This window comes from Astyanax mexicanus, chromosome 10, assembly GCF_023375975.1.
Source record: "Astyanax mexicanus isolate ESR-SI-001 chromosome 10, AstMex3_surface, whole genome shotgun sequence".
Taxonomy (NCBI): Eukaryota; Metazoa; Chordata; class Actinopteri; order Characiformes; family Acestrorhamphidae; genus Astyanax; species Astyanax mexicanus.
The window spans coordinates 28,757,037-28,771,236 of NC_064417.1; the positions used below are offsets into that span (position 1 = coordinate 28,757,037).

Below are 14,200 nucleotides of genomic sequence, written 5' to 3' on the forward strand. Positions count from 1 at the left end.
CCTAGAAAATACTGATGCTGCACTAATTAAGCCATCAATGCAGTAATCCTGCTGACACCGGTTAAATATCCAATGTTTTATTATAGTGTGAGGGATTGGAATTTAATGCTGACTTTCACTGGGCTTATTTAAATGTATCTCCAAAATATCTGCAAACAAGAATTATACAATCGATACAAAAATATATATATATTACCTTTCAATAGAAGTGGATGAAAGACAATTTCAGCTTTGAATATTCTGTTGCCTATGTATCATGGAGTGTGAACACAATGTAAGGATATCAGATTTACATTTGATAAAAAAGAAAAAAAAGATAGTTATACATAAGCTCTGCTTTGTGCTCTAGTAAAAGTAAGGGATCAAATCCTGAATTTTTATGTCTCTTTCAGCAGGACCAGAATGCTGATAGTCTGAATTACGCTTCAGTTCAGTTTAAAGAGAAGAAACCTAAACGAGAAGAGAGACGGAGGAGAGAGGAACCGGAGGAACTGGTCTACTCTCAAGTCAGATCCACCACTCACCGTCCAAAACATTAGATCTACTAGAGCTTATTACAGTCTTTACAGACAGACAAAAAAGATAGATAGACAGGCATACAGATATTAGATATTAGACAGAGCAACATATATTAAGTAGAATAAAAAAAAAACATTGTACAGTATTAAGAGTAAATCTATTACCATATTTACGTGCAGGTACACATATTGTGTTTGAATTTAAATTTATTATTTTTATTTTATTTTTCAGATTTGTTTTATGTGGCATTTTTAATTGTATTCTCTTTTTCTGTTTGGCCTGTAAATAGCCATGTTTTCATTAACTTTTAACAATAGGAGATGTTTGATTTATTAATATCATGAATGTAACATCATTTAAGCTTTATATAGATTTAAATCTAAGCAGCATGTCAAAAGGTAGAATTAAAAAAATGATTAATTCAATTCCAAGCGGTTTCTATTGAAATTTAATTTTTTCTAATGAAACTTAATTTGTGGAAAAGAATTTTCAAATCAAATTGTTCTTTTTTTTGTGATATGTGGTCTGTTTTTTGTTTTAATTTCATGTTATTGTGCTCTTTAGGTTTCTAAATATAGAATGTAAATCATTTGATTTGGTATTCATTTAGATCAAATACAAGAGTTTATATTTAATAAATTATTATTTGAAGTTCAGAAGATACTTTTTAGTGTTTTATTTTATTTTTATTTTTTTTTTTAACTTAATCATATCATGTTAGTTTAAAATAGAGAATGATATCATCATCTGCTCTAAAAAAAGCAAATAAAAAAACATTTTTTAATTCACACCAGTCAGTGGATTTACTTACGGATCAGAAATAAACATGTGTTAGATTATCACCTCATGATATTATATGTTTTAATCCCAAACTTAAGTAATGTTCTCTAAAAACTGATGAATTTATTTACAATTCAAAGAGAATGTATATATATATATATATATATATATATATATATCTCTTTATAACACCATTTCAGCTCTTCAACACCATATAATGATATTTATATGATATTTAAATACAATTTATAAAGCTCATTAAATGGTGTTGAGGGGCTGAAATGGATACAGGATATAGAGACTCAGCTAATGTTGGTGTTGGATGTAAGCGGAAAAAGAAAATCAAAAATACACCCATTATTGACTTTTTTTCAGTGGCACTGATGATCATCTAGGAAGCACTGTGCTTTTTGTGCGCAGATCCAGAGTGTCTTTAATTTAAGTAATTTAATTTAAGGATTTTTTTTTCGGCAAATTAAGTTTTTTTAGGTAAAATGGCAGGTAAAAAAAATTGGGAAATGCATCCCATATTTGAATCCATTATGAATGCATTACAGTGTTCCTGTAACAAAATTACAAATCCTTATAGGTTCCTCCTGGAACAACTGTAAAATCACCATGTTGTTCCTTTGTAGAGTCTCACAGGAATAACATTCAATTTCAACAAAAGCCACTTCTGATCTGTTCTTCTTCTTCTTTTCTGGTGAAAGCAGATGTGAACTGATTGAGATGTGGGTAAAAGTCAAAGAGCTGATTTAATTTTGTACACATATTTTAAAACTCTGCAGATTTGTACAGTGCACTTCTGCTTTTGTAAACTTGGTCTAAAGAAGCGATGCTGTGGTTCACCCTGGCCAGAAATAACTGAGCATCCTGTGGAAACTTTGATGAGTGGGAGGGAGGCTGTTTTATCTCAGAAGCTCGATCAGGGTGGTCAGAGCGGTCTGCATAAACACAGCATCAAAAACACTTCAGCGGCAGTATGTGTAAAAACCACAAAAGGCCTCAGTCAGAAGCAAAGGTGCCCACTGACATGCACTTGCTTTAAACTGTTCAGACAAAATTACTGGACACATAGATATTGTAGTATTGCTGTGAGAATCTCCAACTCCCCAACTCAATGCATTTAAAAATAATGGATTGAGTTCCATCTTTCCAGAAAACCCAGTTCTGCTTTTCCACACATCAGGCCTGACATTAAGCATGGTGCCGAGGTGAAAAAATATTTTCTCCCTACAGATTTCTTTTGTGTTTCAAACAAAACCTTAGTATCAGACAAAGAAAACGAATTTGAGGAATTTTGTTTTAATTAAGACACATTGGAGGGTTGAACATGAACATCATGTTTAAGATCATTCACAACATCTCAGTCAGACTTTGACTAGGCCGATCCAAAACCTTTTTTTTTAAAAGACATTTAAAGGGGGACTTGTTTGGGTGCTTCGGGTCATTGTCCTGCTGCAGAACCCAAGTACGCCTGAACGTGAGGTCACAATCTGATGGCCAGATTCCTGGTTCCATCTATTACAGCAAGTTGTCCAGGCCCTGAAGCAGCAAAGCAGCCTCAGACCATCACACTACCACCACCATGTTTTTACTTTCACTATGATGTTCTTTTTCTGAAATTATGTGTTAGTTTTACGCCAGATGTAACGGGACTCACACCTTCCAAAAAGTGGATCTTAAATCTGATAGATGGTCAAAGACTTTGTTTTCTCATCTGCTGTTAAATTTCTTCAGATCAGGGCATAATGTGTTTCTTTTTGAGATCTTTTAGCTGCTTCATGTCAGACAGGTTCTATTTAAGTGATTTGTTGATTCTCCAGGTCTGACTGTGGTTTCCTCTAATAATAAAAATTATAAACTAAATTAAATTCTACTGTATAAATATGTACACGAACAAGTTATTGGTAGAAGAAAGATCTCCAGCAAGGACAGACGTTAACCCCACCCACATTGTTCACGAAATTAAAGCTTCAGTTTATTGTATTTAATTACTTTATTTGAATATTTTATATAAAAAAATTGACACATAATGGAAAATATTTACCAAGTTACAACAAAGCTGCAACTCAAAAATAAAAAAAATGTAAATTGATTCAAGAGAACCACAGAAATTGACACTGATAGAGCTCAGTAAAAGCAGTAAAACAGCGAAAGAAAATTTGTGATAATTTCTTTAAAACTCTGATAAATGTTGTGACTGGAAATATAATATGAACTTGAGACCTTCCAATGAATATATGCTGTATTTATTGCCTATTATTTTAATTATTGTTTTATTTGTTTTGTTTTAGTAAATGGTGAAATATAAGAATAAATTAAGCACCTAATTATGCACAAGAATAAATACCCAATTTCTCTCAATAGGGGTTATTTAACACCTTACAATAAGTGTTACAAATAACAGGACTTAGTACAGTAAAAAACTTTGTTAAATGGTTAAGTATTTTTTTTAAGCAATTATTATTTTAACTTTAGTTGATACATTATTTAATGTTTATGCTTAAAAATACTCTAAGTAATAATAAAATAAAGCATTAGTTCAAAATTTTGTAATGATTAATAATAGTGTCAATTAATAGTTAGTTGAGACGTTCTGTTGTAAGTACTGTTTATAGATGGACCATTATTGAAAAATGTTTCCTGAAAATATTGTATTAATTAAAAGATTCAGCTTATTGATGAAATAAATGTGATAATGATTTGCTGGTTCAGTAACCAATCACATCAGCTCCATTATTTTTAAACACAGTGAGTGTGGATTCATGTCTGACTGGTGTAGCTCACTTCAGAGTATACACTATTCTGAGGACGTCCGCTTTTCTTCTTCCTTTTTCTTTTAGATTTTTTCTCAGCGAAGTTCAAAGCAGCATAATTCAGCTCTACATCATCACCAGGTTCCTGTAACAAAATCACAAATCCCTATATGTGTATGTTCCTCCTGTGGTCATCATATTTTATTATTATTTTTATTATTATTATTATGTTTATTTGTATTTAACCAGGCAATGGCAGCCTGGCAACCAAAGTTCACTCATGCTAAACCTCAATACACCTTTTTAACCCAGATTAAAATCTAGTTTAAGACCAACTGATCTTTGATGGTTAAGGCGGTTGAAATGTGGTCAGCCAGGTAAAAATATAACCTATACTGGTTATTTACCTTGGTCAGTTTGGTCATGTGTGTAGACCAGCTGAACCATGTAACTCAATTAAACACATACAAAAACATTTTTATTTATTGAAAACTGCTGGCCAACCTGAAGTTCTTGATGCTTAGGATTGTGCAACAATAAAATGTGTAGGATTTTCAGAGCATGTAGAATTAAATGTTTTATTTTCCCCCAATTGATATAAAATTGGATATTGCACAACAATAAAAAAGAGAGGACAGTATGTGTAGTGAAACACTACCAACCCATGTAATAACAGTTGGTAAAGATTACTTAGAGTTGTACAGTTTTTGTAATTGAATGTGTGTCAAGGTCCTTTTAGACATTAATAGCAAGTTTAATAATATCTCTAAAAAATTTTGGAGGTTCTTTTGTTCAATCCGAGCAGCATAAATCATTTCTGGGAATTTAAAAATTAAAACGCCAGAAATGTTTGACGTTTTTGTAAATTGCTGACCAAACTGGGATTCTGGAAGCTTGTAACTCTGCAACAATAAAAAAAAATACAGAACCTTCTAGACATTTGATTTGATACCTGGAATTTTAATCCCTCTGCTATTGTGAGATCCTGGTGAGATTTATTACCTTGAGAGACGGAAATGATGTCAGATTATCACAGAAAAAAAAAATACATCAAATACAAATTGTGTGTGTGTATATATATATATATATATATATATATATATATATATATATATATACTCACCTCTACAGTGTTCGTAACCATTTCTCCATCGCACACAAAAGCAGCACAGAGTGATATTCCAGATAACACACAAGCCCAGTGCCAGTCCCATTCCAACGAGTAGAGAGGAATGTGTTTCTGTAAAATCACATTTTCAGTTAATAAAACTGAGAAAAATATGTTTAGTTTGAACTTTATAACCAATTCAATCCAATATTAAAAATTGAATGTATATTATCTACTTTAATAATTACAGTGACATGAACACAAACTCGAGCGGCAGTCTGTAAATTCTAGAAAACCGTTGCTTTAGGAAACGGCGTAGATCAACCCATGTAAGGCCTCATCTTACGAGGGAGACGGAACACTAACCACAGTGCTTTTTTTTATGGAAAATATAATAATATAAAAATGTATTTACGCTCTTTAAAGAACTTTAAAGTTAACTTGTAAATATTAATTATATTTATATATTTGCTTTTTGAAAGATGTTTCCAATATCCTTTTTATTAATAAAGTTGAAATACTGATCATGTTACTTTTTTGTAAACAGAAAAGGAAATATTGACGTCAGCAAAAATGTTTGCTGTTCTGCCCAAATATTGTATAAAATCCCTATTAAAACTAACCCGTGGCCACAGCTGTTCCATTCCCGATGATGATCCTCCCACAGGTCTCCACAGCGCAGTAGTAAGTTGCAGCATGGTGGTTGTTGGGGATGTTGGGGGAGAAGTTGTACACACTGCTGTGTTTAGAAGAGCTGATCTCACACTGACGGCTGCTGCTGCTGCTGCTGCTGCTGTTGTGATGAGTGAAGATGATTTCAGGAAAGGATGATCCTGCAGCAGATCTGATCCAGAACACTCTCAGTTCTGCTGATCTGATCTCAGAGAGAACCGTACACTGAAGATTCACTGCTTCTCCTGGAGGAACCGACTGCAGTGCTGGAGTTTGGAGAACTGAGATGTTGAACTGTGAATCATCTGGATAATACATAATATAGAGGGTCAATGTGGATGTGTGAACTTTCTAAAATAAAATAATGTGTTAATAAAAAAATATGGACACAGTAGGTGAACTGACGTTTATTAAAACAATGATTGGAATTAGAAATGCTTAGATGATTTTTATTTGTATATTTAGGTTATAATTAACTATATTCATTTAGTATTGATACATTAATCATTGATGTATAATTGGTATCTTCAGTTTTTTTTATTTGTGGATATTTTTTTACTTTATATGATTTCATGGGCGTGGTAGTGAGGGGAAAAGTGGACCTGACTACCCAGGGCCCGAGTAGGGAGAGGGGCCCATGAAAATCCTGATTTTTTTTTCGCTCACTTTCCTTTGTTTACTGGCATGGGTAGGGGCCCATTAACATAGAGGGTCTTATTTTTTCTACTCTTATCCTGAAACATGAACCAAACTCTTTGCTTTATAAGCCAAATGCTTTTAAATCAAACTATTGTATGAAAATCTCACTAAAATATATTTTATAAGTTCAGATTCTTCTTGCACAGAATTGCCATTAAATTATTGCAATGGCCTAAATTTACTTTTTGTGTTTTTTACTACTAAATATAGTTATATATTTACATTGCATCCCATATTTAAAAAAAAAAAAGACTTTTGGATATTTTCATAAAAAAACATTATCAAAATATAAAATTACTTTGGTAATGTAATAAAAATATTTTTATACATAAATTAGATGTGGAATTTAAGAAATTGTATGTTTCTTACAAAGAGAAAAATTGCTATACTGTATGTAGCTTATTAGAAGCCACCAAATTAAAAATCAAATGTATTCAATTGTAGCCAACAACAAAAAACACCTTTGCCAAACAACAGGTCTTACATCCATTTTCTTCATGTGTTATACAGTCAGATTTTATTTTGAAATGATTGTGGTATTAATGGCAATGCATGTTTAGATGGTTAGTGTGTTCAGTAAAATACATTTAATTTAGAAATTTATTTAAATGTTTTTTTTTATTCTACTCTTAACCTGAACCATGAATTGCACAAGTGACAAACTTTTTTGCTTTATGGACCAAATGCTGATAAACTGAACTATTGTATGAAAATCTCACTAAGATACATCTATAAATTCAGTTTCTTCTTTCACAGAGCTGTTTTTTAATGAAATTGCATAACATTTCTTTATTATATTGTTTTTATAACTTAATTTATAACTTATGCTGAATAAAATAGTGATATATTACATACATAATAGATCTATAAATAGATAGTGATTTAAATTAATTAATTCATTAATTTTAACTTGACCAATAAGAAATTAATCTAGACCAAGAGATCTATTGTGGAACATTTTTTATTTATTAAAATACCTTTATTATCACTCTTTGATAAAAAAAAGGCAGTTAAAATATTTTTTTATCCGTGGACACCACAGGACTGTAAAAAATGATGCTTAGTAATTTTGTTCAGACTTTTTACTGGTTTCAACAAAACCATATATTTCAGCTTTAATAAATCACCAATATAAGCTACATAAATTATAATTTACCTAGAAATATAAGACACTTAACACTGCAATGTTCTGTTCATTAATGTAAATACATATAAAATCATGATATTCACATACTGACTGATGTAAAAAGATACATATATTTACCTGTAACAGCCAAAAACGTTCCTTTATAAAAGCTGATTATTTTTAATGCAGATGTTGCACAGTAATAAATCCCTTCATCATCTTTAGTGGTGTGAGGTATAGTCAGACTGATGTATTTTTCTGTTCTCTCCAGTTTAATGCTGGAGTTTTGGAAACCTGGGTACAGGATTGTATCCATAGTCCTCCCCTTGAGTGCCATTTCCTGAGGAATCTGTCCCAGTGGCTGTTTATACCAGAGAGCGTCCTCATACTGGTCAGGTAACGTACAGTTCAGAGTGACGGCCTCCCCAGAGTGAACCGAGACCAGCGACTGTCCCTGATAAATATCCACAGCTCCTGCAGAAACTAAACAAAAGAATATATTATCAGAATTTACTGTCAAAAAAAAAATACAAGGTTATTTTTAAGGAATGTTATTAGTAAATAATTAAAGTACATAAATATTTTCCTCTTTTTAACGTGTAATAGACACTCACATATCTTTATATAGATGCATAAACTGCAGAGAATCCAGACTGAAGTCGTCTTCATGACTAAAGCACTTGAAGCAACTGATTTTCTGAACAACACAGCGGAAAGAAATGATTGACAGGCCTGAAGCTGTGAGATGGGCTCACAGCTTATCCACCTCATTGGTTCTCACCAGTCATGAGTTACTTTTCCATTCACCTGTTTGTAACCTCCTCTAAACCCCCGTCTTCTTTTAACTCTTATTTTAACCCTAGTCTTATACAGTGATGATCAAAATACAAAGACATGTTAACAACTAGAACAGACCCATTGAAAAATGGCTTTAAGTAAATCAGAAATTTTGTTCAATTGGTAAAATAATTAGTGGTGTCAATCAATTAGAAAAAAATATCTGATTAATCACAACAATATTTTATGATTAACTGTGATTAATCACACTTTTTTTCTTAATGTGCAAGTTTTTATCGAGGATATTTACATGTAAATAAAATTTATTTGCATTGAAAAAAATATATAATTCCAAATCAGTAGCGTGGGCACATGCCTCCTCTGATACAGTTTGTGAAATTAAACTCGACCACTTTTTGGACAGTCACTGATGCAGCATTACTGGGAAGCCTGGGCGCTTAGTATGGAGTGAATTTTGAGCCAAAATTTTCACACAAAATTTTAAGAATCAAAAGGTAAAATTGTATGTTGTTAGCTAGTTACCTAGTCAGTGGACTAGTGAGTTACTTAGTCTGTGAACTAGTGAGTTACCTAGTCAGTGAATTAGTGAGTTACCTAGTCAGTGGACTAGTGAGTTACCTAGTCAGTGAACTAGTGAGTTACCTAGTCAGTGAATTAGTGAGTTACCTAGTCAGTGGACTAGTGAGTTACCTAGTCAGTGAACTAGTGAGTTACCTAGTCAGTGAACTAGTAAATTACTTAGTCAGTGAACTAGTGAATGACCTAGTCAGTGAACTAGTGAGTTACTTAGTCTGTGAACTAGTGAGGTACCTAGTCAGTGAACTAGTGAATGACCTAGTGTAAGGCCGCGTTACTCGCCTTTAAAAGCCTCCGCCGAAAGGGGCGGAGCAATGAAAACGGGCGGAGAACGAAAACGGGCAGAAAACAAGTCATGCCTAGCGTGAGTGAGATAGAGTGGGAAAATCGTAAATAAAGCCCGCCGGGAGCGTGTGGCTACCTCTTATGGCGCGAGGTAAAAACTAAAGAGCTTTCAAAGAAAAGCAGAACTGAACTGAGGTGATTGTGGATTTAAACGCTGCTCCACCAGAGAGGGGAGGAACAGCGCGGGAGAGAGAAGGTAAACAAACTGCGTGCCTCGCGCTGCTTTACACACACACGCTCACACACACACACACACACACACACGAGAGAGAGAGAGGGGCGGTGGAGGCGAGCACACCGCTCTCCTCCACCAGACTAGAGAAAGAGAGATGGAGGCTGTGGAGCACACTGCTCTACATAACTACACCAAACTCGAAGGGAAAAAACGGCACTTGCCATGGATAGGACAGAAGGAAAAGAAAGAGCCGAAGCTCGCTCGGAAAACCGGCATAGATTGAGTGGCTGGTTGGCTTGCTTATAAGCTGTTGAAAGCAGGTGTTGATAATTAGCCAATTAACCCTTGGCGCTGGCCTGGCACGCCCTCCGATGCACTGGAGGACACCGCAATCGGGCACAAGCCCTTACACCTAGTCAGTGAACTAGTGAGTTACCTAGTCAGTGGACTAGTGAGTTACCTAGTCAGTGAACTAGTGAGTTTCATAGTCAGTGAACTAGTGAGTTATGTAGTCAGTGGACTAGTGAGTTACCTGGTCAGTGGACTAGTGAGTTATGTAGTCAGTGGACTAGTGAGTTACCTGGTCAGTGGACTAGTGAGTTACCGAGTCAGTGAACTAGTGAGTTACCTAGTCAGTGAACTAGTGAGTTATGTAATCAGTGAACTAGTGAGTTACTTAGTCTGTGAACTAGTGAGTTACTTAGTCTGTGAACTAGTGAGTTACATAGTCAGTGGACTAGTGAGTTACCTAGTCAGTGAACTAGTGAGTTATGTAATCAGTGAAATAGTGAGTTACCTGGTCAGTGAACTAGTGAGTTACCGAGTCAGTGAACTAGTGAGTTATGTAATCAGTGAACTAGTGAGTTACCTGGTTAGTGAACTAGTGAGTTACCGAGTCAGTGAACTAGTTAATGAGCTTGTCACCTACATTGCGCATGAATATTTCGCACACCTTGTTAACGTGAGTTTTTCAATGGAGTGAAACACTTATTTAGAGAATAAATATAACATTAAACAGAACGTTTGTATAAAATTTAATTGTAAAAGTATCTGCTGCTGTTGTGCGCTGGAATCTGTTCACTCCTGTGTTTGGAAGAAAGTCTCAGACAAGGGTTCAGGGTACCAGCAGTCAGTCCAGAACCAGCTGATCAATGGAGATTCAAGGGGAACGCCTTCTTCTAAGCCCCGCCCACCCATCAAAACTGTGCCAAAACTCAGAAGCAAAAAACTGAAGCAGAAGCAAATGAGAGATTCCAAAACCAAAACAGATAAAAAATAAAAAGAAATCCACATAAAATTCACAAAAACAATGACTGAAAAAAAAATAACTGAAATATTTTCAAATAACTGCAAAAGTTATAAAGTAACAAAGTATATTTAAAAATACATATTTGCAATATTTTTTTTTCTCTTTTTTGAATTTGCAACATACAATTTTTCCTTTTGATTTTAAAATTCACTCCATAGCTTAGAGGAAAGCAACGGATCCCCAGCTCTGATACATCAGCTAAAACTATATTTACTGTAAATGGCTTTTAGCCAGATTTAACCCTAATTTTCAGTTGTGGCAAGCCTGTTTTATTTGAGTTTAATCTGCAGTTGGAGTGGACTTTCGGAGTAAAAGTCGTGAAGTGAATGATGAGCTGAGACTCGATTTTCAGCCTCAAAATCACATCTGACTTCAGTTGCAGAAAATCAAACAGGAATCTGGTAGTATAAACTCTTCACCAACTCGAGTCTGAACCGACTCCAACAACAGACAATGAAAACTGATCTTTCTGAAGTAACCCTTCATCTATCTAACATAATGGGTGACATAAAAATAACGATTTTTTTTTCTTAAAAAAATTCTGTTCCATCATATCATATTATATTATTAGCACTACTGCAGCAGCTGGAGTCAGTCCATTACTGCTGCACCATTTGTAGCCAGCAAGTGGCTCATTTTAACTCCAATATAAAACTGATAAACCTGTAAAAAAAAAAGTTAAACTGCTAGCGGTTAGCCACTAATGCTAATGCTCCAGCTTTAGAGGAAATCTGTAAATCTAAGCTTACTGTAAATAATCAGAAGCGCTTTACTCACCCAAATTCGTGTTTCAGAAGGAAAATCTGTGTAGATTTTAATCCAGTGCTGACTGTTTTTTTTTTCTTTTAAAGAATTACAGTTTTATGTACTTACTGTAGCTTAGCCTTACAGGTCTCGCCACCCAGAGTTTAGAAGGAAAACATGGCAACACCGTTCCTACTACTAGTTACTGCATCACATAAAATACCCCTAATAATATAGTTTGCTTTATGTTTGAAAATAGACCAAAAAATAGACATTTATTTATAGTGTGCCTGATAATCCAGTGCTTCTTATTGTGTGAAAAATATGTGATCAAACCAAGCTAACTTTATTTTTTAGAGTAAAGGTAATTAAAATGTCTTTGTTTTTACTGTGACTTATAATAATAATAATAATAATAATACAGAATTGCATATAATTTAGTTATTAACACAATACCATGTTTTAAATGTATTATAGAATTTGCTGAATGTGCTCAAGAGTGACTCCTTCCTCAGATTATACCTCTACATCACCTTGTTGTTGAAACAGCAGCTCCCCCATGTGGCCACAGTGAAATCATCAAGTCATCAGCAAAAATATAAAGGATAAAAAAACATTGTTTTGTGAATTCATTGAAAACAGAGAAATATATTTGTACTGGGCTGATGCAGCCAGTGCACTCTGAGGACCAGTTTACAGATGCCTGTGGTGGCCAGCATTACAAAGGGGTTGAAAAAGGGAAAGGGTGCCACCTACTGTTCCCACACAGAGAGAGCATGGCTGTACTCTCTCAGACTCTGACGGCTGATGGAGAAGCAGCATGCTTAATCCAAGCAGAGCTCGACCACCCTATCTGCTTAATATTTTGTCAGCCCCCTTAATTTAAAATAAGGCATCTGTGTCCAAGGCCCCACTTACTTCACATTAGGTGTCACAGGTCGAGTCAGTTAGTGCCCCAAATCAGAAGATGAAAATAAAGTGTTTCTCAGTACAGGAAAAGTGTGAAAACAATCCACAATAGTGAACTGACAGAAACAGCAGTCAGGTCAACCTGTGATCGTTTTTCTTGAGGTGGAGACCATTAATAAATAATAGTTTATTTAACAAATAATAATAAGAATTAATAATAGAACCACAATCACAAGAAGATATTTACAGGACTCCACAGCCTTAAAATATAGAATATAGAGATATTTCAATATAGTGATACAATATATAGCTCAATTCAGGGGTTGCCTATGGTTCAATATATCGCAATAAATTGTGGAAGTGTACACAAGGCGACTGCATGAGATAACACACTTTCAAATTTTTTTAATCATTTTAAATTAGAAAAGTTTTTACTCAAAATGCTTAAAAATACTGCTTCCTAGTTAGTGTGGTTTAAACAGAACACAGAACTGTCTGACTTCATTATTTACATGTACACTAATAATTATCTGTATTTTTTTGCTTTAAATAAGTAAAGTTTACTTTATTTTTACACAAAATACTGTACAATACTGCCTCGTAGTAGGCGGGGTTTTAACACAACCATTGTCTGACATCATTATTTTTCACTTGTAAACTACTAATTAAAAAGTCTGTACAGTATAGCAACAAAAAATATCGTAAAACAATACAGTGCTGATATTTTCATATATCACTATGAAAAGCTTTGCAGCACCACAGTGAACATGCAAAAATTCTTAATCACAATCTTAAACACACCAATAAGTTTCCTACTATTCCATTCCACTTTAAAAAGTAATGCATTAGTTACGTTCAAGTTGGTAAGAACCTCGTAGTTTCAGTTCCACCTTAAATGCTGGAGCATATTGACACAATCACTCTAATGTTAGATTATTTTACATTTTCATTACACCTTAAACAGTGAAGCAGTTACAGGTGTCTAGACGAAACTGCTGCACCTTTTAAGGAATAAACAGGGGAGCATTAACAAATTAGCAAACTCACAAATGATCTTGGCGCTTTTCGTCAAAACAACTTTATGAATGACATAACATTAAGAAAGCCATTAGACAGCCTAAAACCTCCACTAGATAGAGAATGTTTTTGGGGAAATGAAGATGGATATATGGATAGATAATGATGATAATATTGTGACACAAATGTGTTCAACAGGTGTGATTTACCTGTGATTAGTCTCTGTGAATGTATGTATTGTGGTTTAAGCAAGAAGGGAAATTTATATATCTATAATCAAATGAACAGTGTTGTACATAGTTTAAGAAAATATTAAATTAGAAACACGTTAATTCCCACATTCATATATGTAAATAATCGATGATCATGATTAATAAATGAAAGTGTATATATTTAGGAAACACAAAAGGTAGATGTTTTTTTTTTTATCACAGCATATTTTTTGCAGCTAAACAGCTCATAATGCTCCAAATAGCTCTTCTAGTGGCTAAACATTACTTTATCAAGCAATCTTTAAAAAAGAAAAAAAAAAAAGAAAAACCCATGTGACTCCCCCAACCAATCAGCTTCAGCTTATTTTCCTTTTAGTGATTTTGGCTCTTTGGTCAGTTACTTTCTTTTCAAGTTTGCTTCAGTGAAGATCTCTGGAGTTTCTTTTACAGAA

The 14,200-nt window shown here is 34.0% G+C and overlaps 1 protein-coding gene across 4 annotated transcripts in view; it reads left to right on the plus strand.

The window, feature by feature from the left end:
• LOC125804773 (uncharacterized) overlaps positions 1-831 on the plus strand; it is a 163,695-nt gene extending 162,864 nt beyond the window's left edge. For 3 of the 4 annotated variants that reach the window (XM_049484296.1, XM_049484297.1, XM_049484295.1), the window contains exon 6: positions 393-831. In XM_049484296.1, coding sequence (XP_049340253.1) covers positions 393-539 — 147 coding nt within the window. In that variant the 3' untranslated portion in view covers positions 540-831. The remainder of the gene's footprint in view (positions 1-392) is intronic. The other variant, XM_049484298.1, reaches the window with a different exon arrangement.
• Positions 832-14,200: the final 13,369 nt, after the last annotated feature.